General features: G+C 42.9%; 1 protein-coding gene across 6 annotated transcripts in view; it reads left to right on the top strand.

Moving 5' to 3' along the window:
* Positions 1–25,192, top strand: part of HSF2BP (heat shock transcription factor 2 binding protein) — a 110,743-nt gene that overhangs the window by 47,904 nt on the left and 37,647 nt on the right. For all 6 annotated transcript variants that reach the window (XM_058523193.1, XM_058523195.1, XM_058523196.1 and 3 more), the window contains one exon: positions 16,194–16,297. In XM_058523193.1, the coding sequence (XP_058379176.1) occupies positions 16,194–16,297 (104 nt within the window). The remainder of the gene's footprint in view (positions 1–16,193; positions 16,298–25,192) is intronic.

Genomic DNA, 25,192 nt, shown 5'->3' with positions numbered 1-25,192 from the left:
TTTGTGGCTTTTCTGATTTTCTTCCTACAGTTGATTTCTGGTTTCATACCGTTGTGGTCAGAAAAGATGCTTGGTATTATTTCAATCTTCTTAAATTTATGGAGACTTGTTTTGTGGCCTAATATGTGATCAATCCTGGAGAATGTTCCATGTGCATTTGAAAAGAACGTGTAATCTTCGGTTTTTGGATGGAATGCTCTGTATATATCTACTAGGTCCATCTGTTCTAGTGTATCATTTAAGGCCAGTGTTTCCTTATTGGTCTTCTGTTTGAATGATCTATCCATTGGTGTAAGTGGAGTGTTAAAGTCCCCTACTATTATTGTGTTACTGTCTATTTCTGTTTTTATGTCTGTTAATAATTGCTTTATATATTTAGGTGCGTCTATATTGGGTGCGTAGATATTTACAAGTGTTATATCCTCTTGTTGGATTGTTCCCTTGATCATTATGTAATGCCCTTCTTTGTCTCTTTTTACAGTTTTTGTTTTAAAGTCTATTTTGTCTGATATGAGTACTGCTACCCCAGCTTTCTTTTCATTGCCATTTGCATGGAGTATCTTTTTCCATCCCTTCACTTTCAGTTTGTGAGTGTCTTTGGGTCTGAAGTGTGTCTCTTGTATGCAGCATATATATGGGTCTTGTTTTTTTATCCAGTCAGCCACCCTATGCCTTTTAATTGGAGCATTTAGTCCATTGATGTTTAAAGTAGCTGTTGATAAGTATGTACTTACTGCCATTTTTTAACTTTTTTTTTCTCAGTGTTTTAGTAGTCCTTCTCTGTTCCTTCCTTCTTCTATACAGAATTGATGGTCTCTTTAGTTTGACCTCTGTATGAAAGCTCTACTCTTTAACTCCCCTCCTCCCTCCTTTTATCTTTTTGATATCATATCTAACCTCTTTTTTGTACATTTGTATCCATTTCCCTCTTATCATGGAAATAGATAATTTTTCCTATTTGTGGTCTTCTCTTTTCCCCTTAAATCAGTCCCTTTAACATTTTTTGCAGCACTGGTTTCTTGGTGACAAACTCCTTTAATTTTTGCTTGTCTGGGAAATTTTTGATCTCTCCTTCCATTTTGAATGATAACCTTGCTGGGTAGAGTATTCTTGGCTGTAAGTTTTTTCCTTTTAGCACTTTAAATATATCATGCCACTCTCTTCTAGCCTGTAAGGTTTCTGCTGAGAAGTCAGCTGATAGCCTTATGGGGTTTCCTTTGTATGTAACTTGACTTTCTCTTGCGGCTTTTAGGATTCTCTCTTTATCTTTAATTCTGGACATTTTGATTATGATGTGTCTTGGTGTGGGCCTCTTTGGGTTTATCTTATTTGGGGCTCTCTGTGCTTCCTGTACCTGGATGTCTGTTTCCTTCCTTAGGTTAGGGAAGTTTTCATCTATTATTTCTTGAAATAGATTCTCTGCCCCTTTGTCTCTCTCTTCTCCTTCCGGGACACCTATAACACAGATGTTAGTGCGCTTGATGTTGTCCCAGAGGTCCCTTAGACTGTCCTCACTCTTTTTAATTCTTTTTTCTTTTATCTGTTAAGCTTGGGCAATTTCTTCTAGTCTTTCGTCCAGCTCACAGATCCGTTCTTCTGTATCCTCTACTCTGCTTTGGAGTCCCTGTAGTGAATTTTCATTTCCAGTATTGTATTCTTCATTTCTGATTGGTTCTTTTTTATATCTTCCATTTCTTTGTAGACATTCTCACTGAGTTCATCTATTCTTCTCCCCACATCAGTGAGCATCCTTAACTCTCTTTGTTTGAACTCTGTCAGGTAGATGCTCATTTCTGTTTCACTTAGTTCTTTTTCTGGGGTTTTGTCCTGTTCCCTTACTTAGAATGTATTCCTTTGCCTCCTCATTTTGCCTCTTTCCCTGTGCTTGTGACTATGTATTAGGTAGGTCAGCTTTGTCTTCTGCTCTTAGATAGGTGACCTTATGTAAGTGATGGCTTAGGAGGCCTGCCGTGTGCTTCCCTCAGTTCTCAATTTTCCAGGGGTGACCCCTATGTGGGCTATGTGTGTCCTTCTGTTGTGGCCTGTTTGCTCTCCCTGTAGGTGCCCAGGGAGGCCGAGTTATGCTCCTGGCCAGCTGTTGTAATGCTCAGCTGCTTGTAGTTGTTGTAGGCCCTTCAGTCTCTTTATCAGGTGTGGGGAGCCCCAGCACAGTTGGCTGCAAGTTCTAATCCCACATTTGTGTTGCAGTATTTCTTTTAAGTGAGTAGGCCCCCAGCGTGGCAGGTTGTTAGGCTCAGGGGCTTACAATTGCTATAAGACTCCAGCCTTTAGCTCTCTTGTCAGCTCTCTGAGGATTGCAGCTGGCTGGGGCTGGCCTCAGGCACCGGGACATCCAATTGTTTCAGGCTTTGGAAGGTGGGGCAAACCCCCTATGTGGGTCTTTGAGAAGCACAAGTCTTCTGCAGCTGACAAGCCCTTCTGCCCTCAGGTCCACACACACAGTCAACACAGTCCTGCCCCGTGTGCGCGCCCTGACCTCCCGAAGCGGACCCAGTCTCTCCACGGCGGGAGCCCCACACACTCCACCACCGCCCTACACTCTCCACCCGCTCCTTGTGCACGCCCTGCCCCACTGAAGTCAGTTCAGTTGCCAGGCTGCAGAGAATCCAGTGACCAATCTATGCAGGCCCACAGGTTGCCTGAGGGCTTGTTGTTGGGTGGGGCCAGTCTCTAGGGTGGGCTGCCTGCCCTGGCTGAGCTGGATTAAATCGGTGCTCTAGTGGGTGGGGCAGACCCTGGGCTGGCAGGCCCCAGGGAGAACTCCAATGGCGTCTGTGTCAGCACGCCCACACCAGGCCACAACAATGGCCGCCGCCATTGTCCCAGTCCCTGGAGAGGTCTCACCTCTCACCGAGATGCACACAGGGCCTGTTAGGTGAGTCTCTTGTCACCAAAGCACTGTGCACCTTTCTTTCTGGTGATTTTAGGATGCTTTCTGAAACGGGTGAGTTTGCGCATGGGCCCTTTAAGAGCCAGTTTTAGTTTCTTTGTGAACCGAGTTTTCTGGGGGTACTCCCCAGTGTTTTAGTAGCAGGCACAGTCAGATATTCTGCCACTGATCTCGATTGTGCTGGGTCCACAAAATGCCCACAGCGGGGCCACTCCCCAGCTCAGGGCCCCACGCCTCCAGGGAGGGCTGCCTACCTGTGAGCTGCTCCCGGCGGCCGTGAAGCTGGCGGCTTGTGAAGGCGGCATTTTTCCTCTCCAGAAGGGAGTTTCTGCCTCTTCTACCTCAGTTAGGATTGTCCGTTGTTGCAGAAGTTCCTCTTATCCAGTTTTCAGTTCTGTCTCAGGGGTAATTTTTCCACGAGTAGTTGTAAATTGGGTGTGTCCACGGGAGGAGGTGAGTTCAGAGTCTGTCTACGCTGCCATCTTGACTTCTCCCTCCTGAACTGATTTTCTGTCTGCTGGATCTGTCCGTTTCTGAGACAGGTGTGTCAGAGTCTCCAGCGAATCTACTATGATAGTGGATTCATCTGTTTCTCAGTCCTATCGTTTTTGCCTCACATAGTTTGATGCTCTGTTGTTAGGCACATGCATGTTAAGAATTATGTCTTCTTGGAGAATTGACCCCTTTATCATTATGTAGTGCCCTTCTTTATCCCTGATACCTTTTCTTGCTTTGAGATTTGCTCTGTCTGAAATTAATATAGCTACTCCTGCTTCACTTTGATTTGTATTAGCGTGGTGTATTTCTCCATCCCTTTACTTTTTTTTTTTTTTTAAAGATTTTATTTATTTATTTTCCCCCCAAAGCCCCAGTAGATAGTTGTACGTCATAGTTGCACATCCTTCTAGTTGCTGTATGTGGGACGCGGCCTCAGCATGGCCGGAGAAGCAGTGCGTCGGTGCGCGCCCGGGATCGGAACCCAGGCTGCCAGTAGCAGAGCGCGCACACTTAACCGCTAAGCCACGGGGCCGGCCCTCCATCCCTTTACTTTTAATCTATATGTGTCTTTATATTTAAAGTGGGTATCTTGTACACAATACATAGTTGGGTCTTGTTTTTTGATCCACTCTGATAATTGGTCTTTTAATTGGTGCATTTAGACCATTGACGTTCAAAGTGATTATTGATATAGTTGGGTTAATGTCTACCATATTTATTACTGTTTTCTGTTTGTTGCCTTTGCTTTTTATTCCTATTTTTATCTTCCATTCTTTTTCTGCCTTTCGTGATTTTAACTGAGCATTTTATGTGATTTCATTTTCTCTCCTTTCTTAGCATGTTGGTTGTGCTTCTCTTTTTACTTTTTTTTTTTTTTTTGTGAGGAGGATCAGCCCTGAGCTAACATCCATGCCAGTCCTCCTCTATTTTTTTTTTTAAGGCTGAGGAAGACTAGCCCTGAGCTAACATCCGTGCCCATCTTCCTCCACTTTACGTGGGACGCCACTACAGCATGGCCTGACAGGCGATGTGTTGGTGCGCATCTGGGATCCGAACCCGGGCCACCAGCAGCGGAGCGCGCGTGCACGTAACCGCTGTGCCACGGCGCCGGCCCCACTTTTTACTTTTTTTAGTAGTTGCCTGCAGTTTTCAGTATACACTTAGAGCCAATCCAAGTCCACTTTTAAATCATACTGTACCACTTTATGGGTAGTGTGAGTACCTTATGATAACAAAATAATCCTAATTACTTCCTCCTGTTTCTTGTGTCATTGCTGTCATTCATTTCACTTATACATAAGCATATATATACATACACACACACACAAGATATATACATAAACATGCATAAGCAAATACATTGCTGCTATTATTATTTTGAATGAACTGTTATCTATTAGGTTGATTAAGAATAAGAAAAATAGGGACCAGCCTGGTGGCACAGCAGTTAAGTGCACATGCTCCGCTTCGGCAGCCTGGTGTTTGCAGGTTCAGATCCTGGCCGTGCACCGACAGACTGCTTGTCAAGCCATGCTGTGGTGGCGTCCCATATAAAGTAGAGGAAGATGGGCAGGGATGTTAGCTCAGGGCCAATCTTCCTCAGCAAAAAAAAAAAAAAAAGAATAAGAAAAAAGTTTTTATTTTACCTTCACTTATTACTCCTTCAATGCTCTTCCTTTCTTTAAGTAGACTGAAGTTTCTGACCTATGTTATTTTCCTTCTCTCTAAAAAACTTCTTTGAACATTTCTTACAAAGCAAGTCTACTGGCAACAAATTCCAATTTTTGTTTGTCTGAGAAAGTCTTATTTCACCTTTACTTTTTAAGGATAATTTCACTGGGTACAGAATTGTAGGTTGGTGGATTTTTTTTCTCTCAACATTTTAAATATTTTACTCTACTCTCTTCTTGCTTGCATGGTTTCTAAGAAGTTGGATATAATTCTTATCTTTGTTGCTCTGTAGGTAAGGTGTTTTTTTCTCTGGCTTCTTTTAGGATGTTTTTCTTTATCTTTGCTTTTCTGCAGTTTGAAAATGATATGCTCAGGTGTAGTTTATTTTTGTGTTTACGCTGCTTGGTGATCTCTGAGCTTCCTGGATCTGTGGTTTGGTGTCTGACATTAGTTTGGGGAATTCTCAGTCATTACTGTTTCAAATATTTCTTCTGTTCCTTTCTCTCTCTCCTCTCCTGGTATTCCCATTGCATGTATGTTACACCTTTTTGTAGTTGTCCCACAGTCCTTGGATATCCTGTTCTGTTTTTTTCAGTCTTTGTTTTCTTTGCTTTTCAGTTTTGGAGGTTTCTATTGATATATCTTCTAGTTCAGAGATTCTTTTCTTGGCTGTGTCTAGTCTGCTAGTAAGCCCATCAAAGGTGGTCTTCATTTTTCTTACAGGGTTTTTTATCTCTAGCGTTTTTTTTTTTGGTTCTTTCTTAGGATTTCTCTCTCTCTGTGTACATTATCCATCTGTTCTTGCATGCTGTCTACTTGATCTATTAGAGGCCATAGCATATTAGTCATAGTTCTAAATTTCTGGTCTGATAATTCCAGCATCTGCCATGTCTGTTTCTGGTGCTTGGTCTGTCCCTTCAAATGAGTTTTTGCCTTTTGGTACGATATGCCTTGTAATGTTTTCTTGATAGCCAGCATGATGTACTGGGTGAAAGCAGCTGCTGTAACTAGGCCTGTGACAACATTTTGGTCAACAGTGGACCACATGTACGATGGTGGTCCATGAGATTGGCACTGTAGAGTCTAGGTGTGTTGTAGGCTATACCACCTAGGTTTGTGTAAGTGCACTCTATGATGTTTGCACAACTGCAGAATCGCCTAACCACACGTATCTCAGAATATATTCCTGTCATTAAGCGACACACGGCTGTGGTCCTCATTTGACTCGGTCTCCATCTTCTAGTACGCCTGTGCCTATGGACTGTGCATTTCACAAGTGTTCCTCAGTCTTTTTCTCCCACCTTAGGTGGCGCAGGATGGCTGGCGTGGGCTGCTGTTGGATATTTCCCTTCTCCCTTGTGGATGGCTAGAGCTGACTAGAGTTGGGTATTTCCTTTCCCTGGGTCACTCAGGCTCTGGTTGACTGGTTTCCCTGAGGGCAGGCCTTCAGGTGTATTTCAGAGTGGTTCCTTTCCTCTCCCCTTGCTGTGGAAACCTGCTTGAGCTCCTGGAGGTAAACCTCACAACATTGTAGGGCCTCCCTGTCACTGGGTCTCCTTGGAGTTTTTAACTGTCACTGTTGTCTACACGGAGCCTCTGCCAGTTCATCAGTTGCAGTTCAGGTTTTCCTGCCCCAACACTGGTTCCTGCGGTGGTTTCCGCTTGTGAGTCTCTGCTCTGGGAAGCTGTTACTCCCTGTATTCACCTGTCTGTCTCTCCAGCCTTGAGGGCAGCAGTTTGCCTTTTGTCCTGCCTTCTCTTATGAATCCAAGAAGAGTTGTTGGTTTTTCAGTCTGTTGAGACTATTATTTGTTAGTACAGAGTGGTGACTTCCAAGCTCCTCACACGCAGACTGGAAACCAGACGTCCTCATTCTCATCTTTTAAATCGATTAAAAAAAATCCATTTCTCTTCCACTTCGTGCACAAACTTTTCCTTCTTCAAAATTCAAGCTACCACGGGCCAGCCCTGATGGCTTAGTGGTTAAAGTTTGGCACGCTCTGCTTTGGTGGCCCAGCCCAGCCCAGGTTCGGCTCCCAGGCACGGAACCACACCACTTGTCTGTCAGCAGCTATGCTGTGGCAGCAGCTCACATAGAAGAACTAGAAAGACTTACAACTAGAATATACAACTATGTACTGGGGCTTTGGGGAGGAAAAAAAAAAGAGAGAAGGATTGGCAACAGATGTTAGCTCAGGGTGAATCTTTCCCAGCAAAAAAAAAAAAAACATTTCCTTAAAAAAAAAAAATTTAAAGCAGCCTGCTATCTCAACACTCACCCTTCCTCACTTCCCCTTGTTCACTAAGTCTTGCTCTGGTGGCTTCCCACTCCCCCATTTCCTGCTGTCGAGAACTACTTGAACATCCTTGTGGATGATTCATTCAGCAGTCTAGTAACGTCAAGGGCACTTGCCTTTCTCAGTTCCAGAGATGTTGGGCGCTCTTCACTGTAAATAATCCACTCTTGCGGCCACATCCTGGACTTTGTCATCGTACAGATTGTTCACCCTCTGAAATGGTAAACTCTGTTGTAGGACTCAGACACATATTCTCTGTTCCTGCTCCTTTCCCTGTCATTCCCTTAAACTTGCTGAGAGCTCCTGCTCTTCGCTACTTCTCGTTCCTTCTGATCACTCCATCTACTCTGCATGGCTTTCCTTTCCTTCTAGCTCGCCTGGGTCCCGTCATGGAGTACCACAGGGTTTCTGTTTGTTCTTCTGTCAGCAGCTGCAGGTCCCTCGCCACTGCTTCCTGATGCTGCAGCCTTGGACCAGCCATCCACCTCCTCCTTTACTGCAACCAGGGCTGCTCAGTGATGCTTGAGAAGAAGGTTTCCACATGCACAGAGTCATGCTGTTTTACCTTCTCCTGGTCTTGAGCACCGCTGGGAACCCTTCTCTGTGTCCTGATCAGTCCCCACTTTGATGTCCACAGTGGCTAGGCCAGACTGTAGACTCTCTGTGACTCTGACCACTTTGCTGTTCTTCGGTCTTCTGCAGGTAGCTGTACTTCCTGCTCCCCAGAGGGGATTGAGGGCGTGGGTGTGAGCTTACTCATCTTGGCTGCCTCACTTATTAATACCCCCTCACCCTCACACTCTTTTCTCATGTGTCAAAGGGACATGTGGCCTTTTGGGGTTTTTTGGGTGAGTAGTCCGCCCAGCTCTGGTTATGATTAGCTGTCCTTTTGATTAGCTGCCCTCTGAAATTTTGCTCAGTTAGTTGTCATCTCTTGCTTTAGCATTTTCAAGTTCTCCCGCTCTACTGGCTCCTGTTCAGCCCTTTTTCTTCTAGTTGTGCTCTGACAATCTTCAGCAGGGCCCTGGGGTCCACATCAGACTGTTTGCCAGCTCTGCTAGAGTTTGAGTGGCCTTGGGTTTACCATGAGATGACACGTTTTTCTAGAATGAAAGGCTGGCTCATGGTACCCTGTTCCTTTTGCTTTACTTTGAAGTCCCCATGGGCCCTGTTGGTCAGTGGCCTTATAACAGCCGTGGTTCTACTGTGGGGCCCCAGGGCCATCTCTTTGGTGGCAAGCACCCACAGAGTGACAAGTGGCACATTGTTGTGACTTGGCCTCTGTGAGTTCTTTCAGTGTTATGTCCTCTCAGGGCGTATAGTTTCTCACTAGCCCTAGTTTATTTGCCTTTTTTGGGAAGACACTTTTTTAACTCTTCGAATCTAGAAACTTTCAATACCTGGTGGCTAGACATACCAGATGATCCCGGGGGTCTCTGGAGGTGCTCTGTGCTCCAGCAGGATGACTAGATTGCTGTTTGCTGTAGTGATCTATCTTTTAAGCCTTGGTATCCATACCTCCAAGAGGATCACCTTACTACTACGCCAACCAGGACTGTCTTCTCTCTTGGTAACTTTTACGTGCACGTCAGCCTCTCAGGTGCCTGCATGCAACCCAGGCTGGCCCTAGAGCAGGCTACCTCAGCCAAGGCTGGGGAATTCAGTGCTGCAAGCTGGTGTCAAGCCCCTGGCGGGGGGTCTTGTCCAGCTCTTCTCCATGCAGTAGTCATTCAGCAGTCGGGGTGTGCAGTATCAGGAGCTTCTCCTGTCATCGCCAGCATCAGTGCTTTTCCTTCCACCTGCAGCCACGGGTCACCCGGGCTTGTGCATGCAGCCTCTGGCACAGGCGGGGTTTGCCGTGTCTGGGATTGCACCCTGACCTTGGGCCTGCAGAGGGCCACTGAGCGTCATGCTGGCACTGAGCCTGGTGCCGTGGACCCTGAGGCTTTCCTGGCGGTGTCTTGTCTTTCCCCGCTGCTTTCACGTGACACCAGTGTTGCTGTTCTCCTTGACACTCAATGAGAGCTGGACAAACAAAATTTTTGTTTCACGTTGGAGATGTGGATTTCAGGAATTAGGATGAGTTCCAGCCTTGTTAAGTACCCCCTATTTCTTTTGTACTTAATTTTCTCATTAACTTTTTCTCATTCTCATCCTTCATTATGATTTTACCGATCCTTATTGAACAGGCCATGAGAGGCCTTTTAACATCTTATTCTAGCTGCTTCTTAGGGTCAGTGTTGGGGCAGACCTGCTGGAGATGTCATTGAATGGGTTGGCTGAAGGCCCAGAGTTTAAGGTGGCTCCTCAGCTGGAGAGAGGAGACCACTGGCAGGCTGAGCTACTGGAGGGTGGCAGGGAGGGGTTTCCACATTCCTGAGCAATCTCTTGGTTCTCAGCTTACTGCTCTGCCAGGTTTGGGGTTGGGCTGCAGGCTCTGAAGGGAATGTGTTTACTGTGTACCAACCACAGGTTACTGACACAGCACATTTCACTGTGCAGGGGCCAGGGAGTATACGGCATGTACGGTCAGGAAGGGCCAGGAAGGAGGAGAGCAGCTCTGCAGAGCTGTTTCTTGTCGAGGTACATGGGGTGGAGGATTATAGAAATGCCTCTGGAGTTTGGAATGTACTTTGTCCGCCTCCTTGAGGTTACTCTTGGTTTATCCCCCACTTGACGACTTCCACTTGTCATCAACAGAAGTCCTGCTCATGAAATTTCCCAGGTTCTCTGGGCAGAACCAATCTGTGAGCTCTGCAGGAAAACCAGTGCATACTTTGTGACCAATGTGGCATTATGACATTTCTGAGGAGATGCAGCTCTTAGTGACTGTGGTTGTGTGTGCAGATCTGAGCCTCCTTGAGTGATGACTCATCATCATCAGGGCGGTGGGCTGGCTTCTCTTGCAGAATCCCAGCTTCCCAAGAAGAGAGAACTTGTCTGGGAAAGTCAGAGCTCAGACTGTGTTTTGTGACAATGATTCTAGAAGCATTTCCACAAAATGTCTTAATGGCAGTGTTTTAGAACTCAGCTCAGGGCACTAAGCTTGGCAGAGAGCTCTAAAAGCACACACGCAGCGTGCACAGTGGTGCTTTGCTTGTCTCTCTCCCTCTTTCTGTGAACTTCCAGGTGGTACAGACTGCATCTTCAGCTCTGTATCCCAAGGCCTGGTATACAGAAGGTGCTTGGTAAATGTGGCTAAACGAGCACATGAGATGCAGGTATTCACTTTCTGGGTTATGGTCATACTTTGTTGTTAGAAGTCATACAAAGTGTTACTGTGCATTGAGTGGCCTGACATCTTCTTCACATAAGGAACAGCTTAGTGCCAATTGAAAGGAAATCTTCGAACAGGATTGAGTTTCTAAATTGTTTCCAATCAAAACTTTAGTAATCCTAGGTAGTAGGGAAGTTATCATTAAGGACATTATAATATATTTCTAGGATGTTCATTAACAGTTAAATATTTTGAAGAGGGAGGTACATTTTGAAGACAAATCTTAGATAGTGTTCAAAATCCTGAATTTAGAGTTATCAGCTTTTCCAGATATTAACAAGGGTCAACCAAGCTTCTAAAATGTTTCTCTCTAACATTTGGGGTCTGGAAATGAATATATATTATTTTCCAGGCAGTAGAGCTCTTAGCTCCAAAACACTTATCATCCACTGAATTGGTCTAGTACTGAGTTGTAAATTGGTATTTTGTGCTATGAATATAACCTCAGGTTGTCTGAAGGGCATTGTTGGAGTTTCTCTCTAGGTTGATCATTCTATGTATGTTAAAAAAAAAAAAAAACCCAAAATCTATATTCAGCTTTTTGAATAAGAAGAAGGCAAAGAACCTAATACACATATAGGCAAAGAGATAATCAGGCAGTTCACAAAAGATACACACTGACAAGATTCATAAATATGGAAAAGATTCTCGACCTTAATTGTAATGCAGATTATAACCGTAATGAGATACATTTTCATTCCATCTCATTGGAAAAGCCAGAGTCGGACAGTTTTGAGCTTTGGAGAGGATGTGAGGCTGAGTAGAGCTTTCACCTGTCCACTCTGCTAGGAGGAGGGAGGTGGAAGCAGTTGGGCAGCATCTGTTGAGGTCCAACATACACATGCCTGGGACAGGTACTCTGCTTCTGTGTACGTACTCCAGAGGGAGGTTTATGTGTAAACACCAGGATGCTTGTGCAGAAACATCATGGCAGCCGTGTTTGTGATGGCATGCCCCAAGAAGCTTCCTGAACCTCTGTCAGCTGGAGAATAGATAGACGGTGGTCAGTTAGCGTGTTGGGACCCATCAGTGCAAAGACGTTAGAATACGCAAATCAACACAGACATCTCACCGTGGTGTGGGGGATTACGTACAGCATGCTGCCGCTGATACAAACATGAAGAACAAAATCGTCAGGTTCTGTACATGTTGTACAAGTACATAGAAATGCATGGCTGTTTCACATATCAGGTGTAGACAGTGGTTCCCCTCGCCCTGAAGTACGGGTTCAGACAGAGTTCACACAGGGTTTGACTGTGGTGATAAGGTTTTCTTTCTTAACCAGGGAGGTGGGTGTTGTATTGTTCTTTATATCTTTTTGTGCGACTTCAATGTTACTTAGTAGATAAAAGTTAATCTATAGATATTTGGTTAGGATTACATAGGGCATACACCACAGACTTTTAGGTTCTAACTTGATTGGGGAGGGGATGCAGACTCTAAAACAAGCGTGTTAAGTAGTTAATTGCTACAATCCTTTTTAAAAATTGGTAGGCCTCTAACTGCACGTTTCTGTCTCTCATTTGGTCTGAAATGTCTGACTGTATTGCTCTGCCGGTCACTTCTCTCTCAAATAACATAAGCTGTCTTTTGTAAGCATTTTATTCCTCATTGTTTCTTAGAATTACTTGATGGTGCTAATTTGGCTACTTTAGATTTTTGTCAGTTTTGGATGACTGATTTGTAGTTTTTGTTTCTGGCCGTCACAATCATGCGTTTTTGTTTATTTTTATTGCTGGTTTGTTTGGAACACTGGGTGTGTTTATTCTTTGTTACTTCTAGGTTACAGTTGTCATTTCTTTTACGATGAAGGATAAGGCAGTTCAGTTGCGTCACCTTTACTTCCAGTGAGTCAGCCTTGCACGTCAGACCGGTCAGGAGGGCTTTCCGACTTCTCACCCGGAGAACCTGTCCCGCCTCAGGCCTGGTATACCTAGCTGGAGAGAACTGCCTTTTTATTGAAGGAGAGTTACTTGTGTTGTTTTTGTAGCATTTCAAGTTCGCCAATACCTTTATTTTAGCCTTACTTTCAGTCCTTTTATTATCCATGTCAGACATATCTCAAATTCTCAAGACTGCAGAGACTGGGAAGTTGCTCTTTTGGACCCCATTAATCCATTTACAGCAAATCTTCTGCTTAGGTTCGTGGTAGGAAGCCAAATTTGCCTACCCTTTTTTGTCACTGGAAGAAAAAGTCTGACTCCTAGTGCTACGGTCATTTGAGAAATGATATTTACTTTTACTATCTCCCTAAGTCCTAGAAGAGTGAACTGAATTGGGCAGTGTCTTTGACTTGAGAGTTGGAAACTTGATACATTATTTACAAATTACTTTTGGTTGGAATAGAAAACGTTTGCATAAGAAACAGAGTCGTTCTGAGTTTATTGTTTGCTAGGTCCTTGTGTGACCTTGGAGAAGTTGCTGGTCTTCTGTGACAGTGATGTGAGGTCTCAGGTGGCACCGTGGTCATTGCAATTACATTTGTTCCATCTTAGCTTCTTGAGGATGGCTGATTTTGACCAAATATGAAATTTTAAAGATATTTGTCAATTTGTGAGTCGTTTTTGACACCTTAAAGTTAAACAGCAGTCAGTGAAGGATTTCACCTGGACATGTTTTCTGCCCTGTATATGCACACATATTACAGTTATCACCTGGATGTTAACTTTGCCTTTTAAGATCCAGAGACGATTGGCTTATCTTATTTTCATGATTCTTATTTTCTAAAGCAGGGTTGGCAAACTTTTGCTGTAAGGGGCCACATAGAAAATATTTTAGGCTCTGTAGGCCATATAATCTCTATTGCAGTGACTCAACTCTGCTGTTGTAGCATGAAAACAGCATAGACAGTACATTTAATTTTAAGGAATCCCAGCTATCTGTTGGTGATCTGAAGTAGGAACTTTTCTCTTCTTGGAATACTGGATTAGAGACCTCAGAAAGTTAAGGTGCTGAATTTTTCTCGTGAATACGACATTTGACTAGCCCTTAATAACTCATTAAATAGGTTACTAGTGAATAGAGTTTGGATATGTGTAAAAATTGTCAGAAAAGTTCAAAGGATTTGCAATTTTGGCTCATTTTGTGGCCCATGAGGAGGCTGAGGATGGTAATTTGAAAGCTGGGCATCACTGCTCTCCAGGGTGCTAGCCTGTTGTTGTCTTCTTGGACTTGGTAGCTTGTCTTGACTTTGAAAATGCCCATAAAATGCCAGGAAAGACTTTGTCCCTGCATGCTTTGCCCTCCTGAGGCTCTCAGTCCCTGGGAGTTGATTCACTTTGCATATTTAAACTGAGTGCTTACTGTGTCCCAAGTACTGTACCAGCATGTGTGGTCATAAAGACGTTCAGTAAGCTGTGGAGCTTGCTTTTGACAAATTAAGTTTCGTGAGGAAACCAGCTGTTTTAAGAGAATACTGTAATATACATTTTTCATGGCATGCATGTATGCATGTAGCACCATAATTTATTTAATTAGTCTCTTGTTGATGGACTGAGTCGCTATTACTGATTTTCCTTTTGCTTCAGGCACTAATATATCTTGGTATGACACTGTTACTGATCCCATCTTTATTTAACATTTTGATATATTGCTTATAATGGAATTTTTACAGTAGTTTTGATTTTTTAAAAATTTGCATGATAATATATTTTAAAAATCTTGGTTGCTGAGTGTTTTGGCATCTCTTAAATTTGTGGCCAAAGCAACTGCCTTACTCTCCTCTGCCCAGCTGGCCCTGCTAGTTAGATATTCGATCATGTACTGGACGTTGCAGAAGGTGTGTTGTGGACTCTGGACTCTTATCTTTTCCTGCAGAGAATTAATGTTTGTCCTAGCAGATAGTTAGCTTTACCTGGCTCCTAAACCCTGGCTCCCCAGAGGTGGTCAGCAGCCATAATCTGTGCCCGTTCCTCAGTTTTCCAGCTCTCTCCACTGGGCTCTTAGTGTCTGCCTTGTAGTGGCGCAGTTCAGAGGCAGCCACAGCCCGGGCGATTCTGCATGCACGTTTTAGTGCTTCCCTCGTTCTGGCACCCGCCTTTCTGGGCTTCCTCCTTCCTAGCTTTGCTCTCTTCACTACAATTTCTTTAGCTCTGTTTCCTGTTTAGCGTTTCTCCTTTCCCAGGGGTCATTTACCCTTGAGTTGTATAGTTCGATTATTATAGTTTTCATTTTTGTAAGCTCTCCTAGGTTCTCTTTTGAATTCCCTAGTCATTTATAATACTCATGTTTTTAATTTCTTTTTGAATTATTTATACCTATTAAAATACTCATTTTCTACTCTGCAATTGATACTTCTAGTATCTGACTCTGATACTTCTAGTATCTGGCTCTCATTGGTTCTTTGTGCTGTTACTTATAAGGTCTTGTTTTTCATGTGTTTTGTGATTTTTATTATGAACTCATATTCATTAGTACTGTATTTGTGGGAATTCTTTGAAAATCAGGTTGAGGGTCCTTTCTTTTAAGAAAATGTTAGTTTACTTTGACCAGGCAGCTGGAGGAGCTCCTATCCCAGGTCTGCTTTGTGTTAAAAGCATTGGCTCGTGGATTTTCAGGCCATACAAAAAGGATGGATTTAGGCCAAGCTTGAAAGTTCACTCTTTCCTGGCTTTCTGCAGGGGTCTGTGATCTGAATCCTTGTCTTGTGTTGGTCTGAGGCTTCTCCTTCTGTCCCTCTGCATGAAGCCACTAATACCAAAGCTCTTTGCTTCTGGAATCTGTCATCTTGAGCGCTTACCTCCCTGAATTTGTGCTCTCACTAAGTTCCTGATCAGAGATGTTGTCCCTTCATTTCTTGCAAGCTCATCCATTCTTTCAGGGGTTTGCAAAATATTTGTGTAGCCTTTTTTATTGCTTTGCAACGTGAAGTTTTGGGATCTCTGTATTCTGCAGTATTGTCAGAAACCAGTCCTCTAGTTTTCCAGTTTTCATTAGACTCTTTGTTACCAGTTGTGGTCAGTTCACACGACAGTGAAATCCTGTTTAACTCTGGATACTGTTTTGTTGGTTTTTAGGGATGGTTGGGGCGCTCTTGATCCCTCATGCTGTGGATTAAACAGGCTTGTATGGCCTGACCTCACTACCCACACGCAATGGATAACGTTCATTGAATGAAAAGATAGGATTAAATTTTAAACAGCTGAATTGAACTTTTAGAATATAATATGCTTATGAATTGAGAGTTGCCTGTATATAAATGCAGGATTGGTAATAAAAAAGATGACTCAATAAATATGGTTTTGAGGTTTCCTGTGGGACCTTCTCCACATTCGTGTCTCTTGGTTATGTGAGCCTATGAATGGTGCTATTATGTGGCACTGTTGCTAAAGTTTCCCATTTTCCTGTAGCCTCACAGAGACAAATATTATTTCACATACCTTCTGCTTATTATACCTGTCATCCAGATTGTAGAATTGGACACCTGAAATGTAAGGAAACCCCTAAAGATGTTAAAATCCTATTAACCAAGAAATTTATTTAGGGTGAAGTATAGTGTGGAGGAGCCAACATTTCAGCACCATTTTCTTTTACATTTCAGGTTAATGCTGATGTCCCTGTACAACGTGAGCATCAATGTGAAAGGCTTGAAGTATATCAGTGAGAGCCCAGGATTCATCCCTTTGCTGTGGTGGCTTTTGAGTGGTAAAGAGAGGGTTTACCTATCTATCTCCTCCGCTGGCTCATGTGCCTGTTCCTCTGTGGCTGAGGGAAGTTGTGAAGTATCAGAAATTAGGATTGATTGTCCCAAGGTGTTACCATTTCTTTGAAAAATGGGTTTAAAATTATGGAAAACTCAGTGGTATGCTAAGTTATTTGTAGTTCTGTTTCTGAAGTATTGCTTTCAATTTAGTTATGATTCTGTGATACAAAGAAAAATTATCTTATAAAATAACTGGTAAATGACAATAACCTATCTCTTTCTTTGAGAACAATACAGTACTATATGTGTTGTCTGCAGCTCTGAATATCAGGTAAAGAAGTCCCATTGTTAAGGAATGTGGGGAAAAAGAAATCTGAGAGGTTGCAGCTCTGAGGTTTTATATATGTATATTATGTGTATGTGTTATTTAAATTTACTTTAAAAGAAGCAGCTATCGTATTTACTGTTCCTCTTCTCCCTTACCACCAATTTAACCTAAAATTTTGTCCCAATCTGTTCATCATAATTTATAACACTATGTATTTAGTAGGTATGTATTTCGCTTGTGTGCAAAAAAATTGACTTTCCTTATTTTTTCATAATTCAAGTCAATTTCTGTTTTTGAGCTTCAGTTCTGCTGGGTGGTAAATGCTTATTTTTTTTTAACAGTTTTTTTGAGGTATAATTGACATGCAATAAACTGCACACATTTAAGACAAACAATTGATAAGTTTTTTTTTTGTGAGGAAGATCAGCCCTGAGCTAACATCCATGCCAGTCCTCTTCTTTTTGCTGAGGAAGACCGGCCCTGAGCTAACATCTATTGCCCATCCTCCTCCTTTTTTTTTCCCTTTTTCTCCCCAAAGCCCCAGTAGATAGTTGTATGTCATAGTCGCACATCCTTCTAGTTGCTGTATGTGGGACACCACCTCAGCATTGCCGGACAAGTGGTGTGCCAGTGCATGCCCGGGATCCGAACCCGGGCCACCAGTAGCTGAACGCCTGCACTTAACTGCTAAGCCACGGGGCCAGCCCCGGATAAGTTTTGACATAAATATACACCACATAAAATCATCACCACAATCAAGATAATGAACATACCCATCACCCCCAAAGGTACTTCTTTTTTTTTTTTTTTTTTTTGATGAGGAAGATGAGCCCTGAGCTAATATCCATTGCCAATCCTCCTCTTTTTGCTGAGGAAGATTGGCCTTGGGCTAACATCCATGCCCATCTTCCTCTACTTTATATGTGGAACGCCTGCAACAGCATGCCTTGATAAGCTGTATGTAGGTCTGGGCCCGGGATCTGAACCTGTGAACCCTGGGTCACTGAAGCGGAGCGCACAAACTTAACCACTATGCCACTGGGCCGGCCCACCCCTAAAGGTACTTTGTGCTCCTTGGTGATCCCTCCCTCCCATCACTCTGTTCCCCTCTTTCCAGGAAACCACTTACCTCCTTTCTGCACTATAGATTAGTTTTCATTTTCTACAAGTTTATGTAAATGGAATCATACGTTTTGTATTGTTTTTTTTTGTTTGTTTTTTTGGTGAGAAAGATCAGCCCTGAGCTAACATCCATGCTAATCCTCCCCTTTTTTTGCTGAGAAAGACTGGCCCTGCGCTAACGTCCGTGTCCATCTTCTTCCACTTTATATGGACTGCCGCCACAGCGTGGCCTGACAAGCAGCGCATCGCTGCGACCCCAGGATCCGAACCTGGGCCGCCAGCAGCAGAGTGCGAGCACTTAACTGCTACACCACAGAGTCGGCTCCGTTTTGTATTCTTTTTGGTCTAGCTTCTTTCCCTCAGCATAATTATTTTGAGATTAATTCATATTGTGTGTGTTAAGAGTTGATTTCTTTTTATTGCTAAATAGTATTCTATTATATTGATATACTATGATTGCTTTATTTATTCAGCTATTGATGGGCATTTGGATTGTCTCCATGTTTTGGCTATTATAAATAAAACTCCTATGAATATTCTTGTATGTCTTTGCATGGACATATGCTTTCATTTCTCTTGGGTAAATACCTAGGAGTAGAATGTCTGGATTGTATGTTAGTTTTTATGAAACTACCAGACTGTTTTCCAAAGTGGTTAACCATTTTGCACTCCCCGCAGCAGAGTGTTAGTGTTTCAGTTGCTGCATATCCTCGTCAGTACTCATTATGGTCATTCTGTTTAATTTTAGACATTCCAGTAGGAGTGTAGTGGTACCTCACTGTGGTCTTAATTTGCATTTTGTTATGACTAATGACGTTGACTGTCTTTTCGTGTGCTTATTTGCCATCAGCATATCTCCTCTGATTAAGTGTCTATTCATATCTTTTGCCCATTTTTAAAAAATTGGGTTATTTCAATTGAGTATTGAGAGTTCTTTGTATATTCTGCATACAAATCCTTTGTCAGATATGTAGTTTGCAAATATTTTCCCTTAGTCTATTACTGGTCTTCATTCTGTTAAGAGCATCATTAAAGAACAGAAGTTCTTAATTTTGATGAAGTTTATAGTTCTTTTTCTTTTATGAATCATGCTTTTGGTGTAGAAATCTTTGCCTAACTCAAGGTCAGAAATATTTTTTAATGTGTTTTCTTCTAATAGTTTTATAGTTTTGCATTTTACATTTAGGTCTATGATCCATTTTGAGTTAATGTTTATATAATGGCGAGAAGTATGAATTGAAGTTCTTTTTTTTCGGCATGAGGCTACCTGCTTGATCTAGCACCATTTGTTTTGAAGACTCTCCTTTCTCCACTGAAATGCCTTTGCACCTTTGTTGAAAATCAGATGACAATATATGTGAGCGTATAGTTTTGGACTCTGTTCTGTTCCATGGATCCAGTTTTGTATCATTATGCCAATACCATAAAGTCGGGTAGTGTAAATCCTCTAACATTATGCCAATACCCATAAAGTCAGGTAGTGTAAATCCTCTTATTTTTCAAAGTTGTTTTGGCTATTTCTGAGTCATTTGCATTTCCATATGAGTTTGAGAATCAGCTTGTCACTTTCTACCAAAACATATCCTGTTGGGATTTTTATTGGGATTGTGTTGAATTGATAGTTCATTTTGGGGAGAATCGACATTTTAGCAATATTGAGTCTTCCAATCCATGAACACAGTATAAAATGTCCGTTTATTTGGATATTGTTGGGAGACGGGCTCTCTCGTGTTTCTTTATGTCTTCAGAGCAGAGAGCTGACCTCCTTTGTTCCCGGCTCCCTTTTCAAGGGTTCTTGTATAGTGAACACCCTTGGAAGATGGAGATACGTCTCTCTCCAGAGCGAAGGTTGGGTTTGTTTATACCCATGCAGTAAGGGTAATGCTTCCTTTTAGGGCAAAGGTCAGGCAGGCTTACTACCCATTATGAAAGATTTGGGTTCCCTGAGCTTGGGATTCCTTTTCTGTAATGCCCCCCATGGCATGTGCACGGCCCTGTGGAATTGGGTCTTGTTGAGCTGGCACAAGTGCTGATGCTCTGGATATGGCTGTTGCTGTGGAGTAATCAAGTTCTTTGTCTTGGACTCAGAAGTCTCACGTCTTCTGCCAGCATCCATGAAACTATAGCATGCTAACTTGTTAGCTTGCAAGTAGGATAAAACCCCAGACCTTCCACAGTTTTAAGGGCAGGCCGATGGGGGCTGTGTTTGTATTGCATGATAACCCCTCCCATCAGGGTTGGATACTTGACCAAACAGCTTTTTTTTCCCTGAAAAGGTGAACTAAGGGACCCATAGAATCAGAGGTGGGTCCTGGACTTGACCTATAAGGTAACTATCCAGGCTGGTTGTCATGGGCCATGTGCAAGCAGATGATGCCAGTTGGAGGGGGCCGGGGGTGGGGAGAGGGAGAGAATAATTAAATAAGAATACCTAATACTTTTTGAATGCCAGTCACTGTTTTAAGTGCTTTACATATAATCACAGATTTATTTGTCTAAATACCTTTATAAGGTAAATATTACAATTTCTGTTTTATAGATGTGGAAACTGAGGCACATAGAGGTGAAGTAATTTTCTCAAGGTTATACAGCTGCTAGGCGGAAACCCTGACAGCTGGGCTTCAGCTCCCATTTCTTAGGCACTCTACTGGGCTGCTCTTCTGCAGGAAAGTGCCTCGGGGATGGAAGCCTTGGTTCTGCGTTACTTCTCGTCTAGGTCTGCTTGGCTCAGCTCCTGAGATAGATGTCCTGAAACTAGATGGTCCTCTCTGTATGAGCTAGCTTGCAGCCAGTGATCCTTCAGCACCTTTTGCCAGTTGTTCACTTTCTCATAAAAAGAAGGCCTCAGGCTAAATGTTCTCTAGGGCCCTTTCTAGCTCTGGTACTCCAGACGTTTTCCAGGGCTGAGTGAAAATCTTTATGAGTTTCATTTTATTTTATGCAGCTCTCTAGGTAGCAAGCAACCCAAGAGTGTCAGTTCCTGACACTCACCAGAGATGGTGCTCTTTGACCAGGGTGGATTGTTTCTGCTTAACCTTCGGGTCATATACAATAGTGGGTGGTGGTGAAGTTGCTTTAATGCCACTTTTTACCACTGGGGCATCAGGCTTTCTTGTCCATAAAGACAATTACTGGTTCTTTTGACACGATGAGGACAGTCCAAACCCTAATAAATCTTTTGCAGGGTCATCTTACTGGATATCTTTAGAGTTATTTGTTACCACAGTCAAACAAAAACAAGGACTATCAAGCCCAGGATGTTTGACTCCTGAAATTATGTGTCAAGTTACTTTAACTTATAAAGAAAAATTTGTTGCAGAATTTGGTGTGTATTTTAGTAAGGTGAATACATATTTTATTCTAGAATAGAAAAATAGTTCCCTGAAAAATAATATGTGGTACTTGGTGGTGGTGGTGTGATTGTTTTCAAAGTTCTAGACTCTGAAACAGTTCATAACTGCTTAAGACTAGGAGAGAATTTGAAAACTGGCTTATTCTGCCTCTTTGCTTTTAGGTAGATCTGCTTTATGAAAATACCCTAGACAAAAAGAATCTTCTCTAATGTTGAAGAGATCTAGGAAAAAAGATTTCATTACTTCTCTCAATAATTGGTTCCTGCTTTTATCAGTTTTCCCGTTAGGAAATTTGATATATTTTAAAGAACATAGACTTTGGACTCATTAGACCCACATCGAAATTGCACCTTTTCTGCTTGAGAACTTACCTAACCTTTTAGGTTCCCTCTTTTCTGATCTGCAAAATGGGGATTTCTACCTCAAGGATCTTCATGTGTATTAAAATGCAATAGTGCCCAGGCTAACACCTAATATAGTAGGTGTTAAATAGGTGTTAAGTTTCCCTTTTTATTTCTAATATAATTCATGCCACAATGAAAGCTCATTTCCTTTTATTTCATTTGACCTAAAGGTGGCAAGTTGCTTTCAGGTTTCCGGACTTCTCTGATCCAGAGTACGGGATCAGTTGCTATTAGTCATCCCTGACTGAATAATCTCATTTCCTTTAACCTTTGCTGGATTTCATTTTCCTTCCCTTTATTGAACTGTATGTCTGGCTTTTTCCCAGGCTTTCTCCACATTCTTCACATTCCTTGTAAGCAGCAGAACTGGCATAGAGCTCTAGCAAATAGCTGGTGAGGACAGAGTGTATTGGGATGATGAGCACATGTTATGTAACTGTTAATGCAAACTAGTATTATGATTACTTTTTTAACTTTTAACGTAGCGCTGCCTTCCCTATCCACGTGTACAATGTTGAATAGGCGTAGAGGCATTTTCCTCCCACTTTATATTTATTTGGTTTGCCTAAGTAATATGAAACATTGATAGTTCTACTAAATTTGTATATTCAGCCCAGACCACTCTCCCAAACTCCAGACTCATATATCCAACTATCTACTTGACATCTCCCTATGGATATCTAATAGACATTCAGACGTCTCCATATGGGCACCTAATAGACATTCAAGCTCAATGTGTTCAGACTAAATTCCTAACTTTCTCCCACACTAAACTCCCCCCGCGGCCTTCCCAGTTTCAGTTGATGACAACTCCATTTTTCCAATTTCTCAGGCCTTTAAAAACCTTGGAGTGATTTTTGCCCCTTTTTTCTCTCACACCCACATCCAATCTGTTAGGAAATCCTAATGGCTCTACTTTCAAAATATATACAGAATCTTACCACCATCTACCATTAGCACCTGGTTTTGAGCCTCCATCAGTTTTCATTTAAAGAACTTCAGTGGCCTCCTACAGATCTTCCTACAGTCCATCCTTGAAGGCTGTGAATTGGGAGCCAAGGCTACGATGGAATAGATCCTGGACCAACTCTCCTTAACTGACAACAGTCAAGATGCTGGGTGAGATGTAAAAAAACGTTTTTAAAAATGCTCCTCTGAGCTAGAAAAAAAGTAATTATACCCAGAGCACAAAAGCCAAGTGAAAGTGGAAGGCCAGAGACCTGAGCTAACTCCTGCTTTGAGGACGTTTGTCAAAATGACCTTCAGTTTCCATGGGCTTACAGGGTGTGGGGGCGGGAAACGAAGCCAGGTCCCACTCTAAATGAGTTGCCTAGTAGGGGACTCCCAAAGTATTTGCCAACGTTGTAAGGGTAAACAAGGTGCTGGAGGGTTTACTGTTGAGTGGGGGCCAGTCCCTAGGGTGGGCTGCCTGCCCTGGCTGAGCTGGATTAAATCAGTGCTCTAGTGGGTGGAGCAGACCCCTGTGCTAACAGGCCAGGGGAAGAACTCCAATGATGTCTGCCAGCGTCTGTGTTGGCACGCTTGTACTAGGTCACAATAATGGCTGCCACCAATGTCTCAGTCCCTGGGGAGGTGGTCCCAGCCTGGGGAGGTCTCACGTCTTACTGAGACTCACCCAGAGCCTATCAAGTGAGTGTCTTTTCACCAAAGAACAGTGCCCCTTCCTTTCTGATGATTTTAGGTTGCTTTCCGAAACAGGTGAATTTGTGTGTGGGCCCTTTAAGAGCAGGCTCTTTTTCCCCTTACGTCCGATAGCTTTTCTGGGGGTGTTCCCCGTTGTTAATAGCCAGCAAAACCAGATATTATTACACTTGTCTCAGTTGTGCTGAGTTCAAAAGCTGCTTATTGTGCTAACACTCCCCCGGATCACATCCCCCACTCCTCCAGGGAAGGCTTCGTACTTTAAGGTTGCTCTGGCTGGCTGTGAAGCGTCGCAGCTAGAAGGTGGCTTTTTTCTCTCCAGGAAAGAATTTCTGCCTCTTCCACCTCAGTTAGCACAGTCCCTTGTTGTGGGGCAGGACTTTGTTGACAGGGTTTGTGGCCCTGCGAGCAGTGGATTTTGTCAGCTGCAGAAGACTTGTGCTTCTCAAACAGCCACATAGCTGTTCAGCCCCACCTTCCAAAGCCTGGAACAGTTGGGTGCTCCCATGCCTGGGGCTGGCCTCTCTCAGCTGTTATCCTGAGAGAACTGACAACAGCCTTGCAGGCTGGAGGCCTACAGCATTTATAAGCCCCTGAGCCTAGCAACCAGCCACGCTGGGGGCCTACTCACTTAACAGAAAAACTACAACGGGAATGCGCTGTTAGACCTTGCAGCCAGCTGTGCTGGGGCTTCCCACGCCCAATATACTGGATCCATAGAAGCCGCATGCAGCTGAGCATTACAGCCAGCCAGCCAGGGGGACAGTCTAGCCTCTGTGGGCACCTGCAGCAACAGCAACCCTGTCACAACAGAAGACACATGTAGCCCACACAGGGGACACTCCAGGAACATTTGGAACTGGTGACGAGAGGGAAGCACACTGCTGGGCCTCATAAGGCATCTTCTTTATAAGGCCACATCTCCAAGATTGGGAGACATAGCTGACCTACCTAATACATAGATGTAAGCCCAGAGAAGGAGGCAAAATGAGGAGACAAAGAAATACGTTCCAAGTAAGGGAACAAGACGAAACCTCAGAACAACTAAATAAAACAGAGATAAACAATCTACCTGACAAAGAGTACAAACTAATAGTCGTAAGCATGCTCACTGATCTTGGGAGAAGAATGGATGAACTCAGAACTTCAACAAAGAATTGGAAAATATAAAAAAGAACCAATCAGAAATGAAGAATACAATATTAGAAATGAAAAATTCACTAGAGGGACTCAGTAGCAGAGTAGATGATAGAGAAGAATGGATCAGTGAGCTAGATGAAAGACTAGAGGAAATCACCCAGGCTGAACAGATGAAAGAAAAAAGAATTAAAAAGAACAAGGATGGTCTAAGGGACCTCTAGGACAACATCAAGCACAGTAACATCCATATTATAGGTGTCCCAGAAGGAGAAGAGAGAGACAAAGGGGCAGAGAATCTATCTGAAGAAATAATAGCTGAAAACTTTCCTACCTAAGGAAGGAAACAGACATTGAGGTACAGGAAGCACAGAGAGCACCAAACAAGATAAACCCAAAGAGGCCCATACCAAGACACATTATAATTAAAACGTTAAGAATTAAAGAGAGAATCCTAAAAGCTGCAAGAGAAAGGCAGCAAGTTACACACAAAGGAAACCCCATAAGGCTATCAGCTGACTTCTCAGCAGAAACCTTACAGGCTAGAAGGGAGTGGTACGATATGTTTAAAGTGCTGAAAGGAAAACACCTACGGCCAAGAATACTCTACCTGGCAATGTTATCATTCAGAATGGAAGGAGAGAGAAAGACTTCCCCAGACAAGCAAAAACTAAAGGAGTTATTACCAAGAAACCAGCCTTACAAGAAATGCTAATGGGACTTATTTAAGTGGGAAAGAGAAGAACATGAATATGAGTGATAAAATTATCAAAAAAAAAGCAATAAAATCACTGGTAAAGGCAAATATACAGTAAAAGTAGCAGATCAACCACCTATGAAGCTAATATGAAGGTCAGAAAACAAAAGTACTAACCTATTTCCATGATAAGA

Source organism: Diceros bicornis, chromosome 27 (genome assembly GCF_020826845.1).
Source record: "Diceros bicornis minor isolate mBicDic1 chromosome 27, mDicBic1.mat.cur, whole genome shotgun sequence".
In the NCBI taxonomy this organism is placed as follows: Eukaryota; Metazoa; Chordata; class Mammalia; order Perissodactyla; family Rhinocerotidae; genus Diceros; species Diceros bicornis.
The sequence above is the reverse complement of the archived record's forward strand: the minus strand, read 5'-3'. Positions and strand labels throughout refer to the sequence as shown.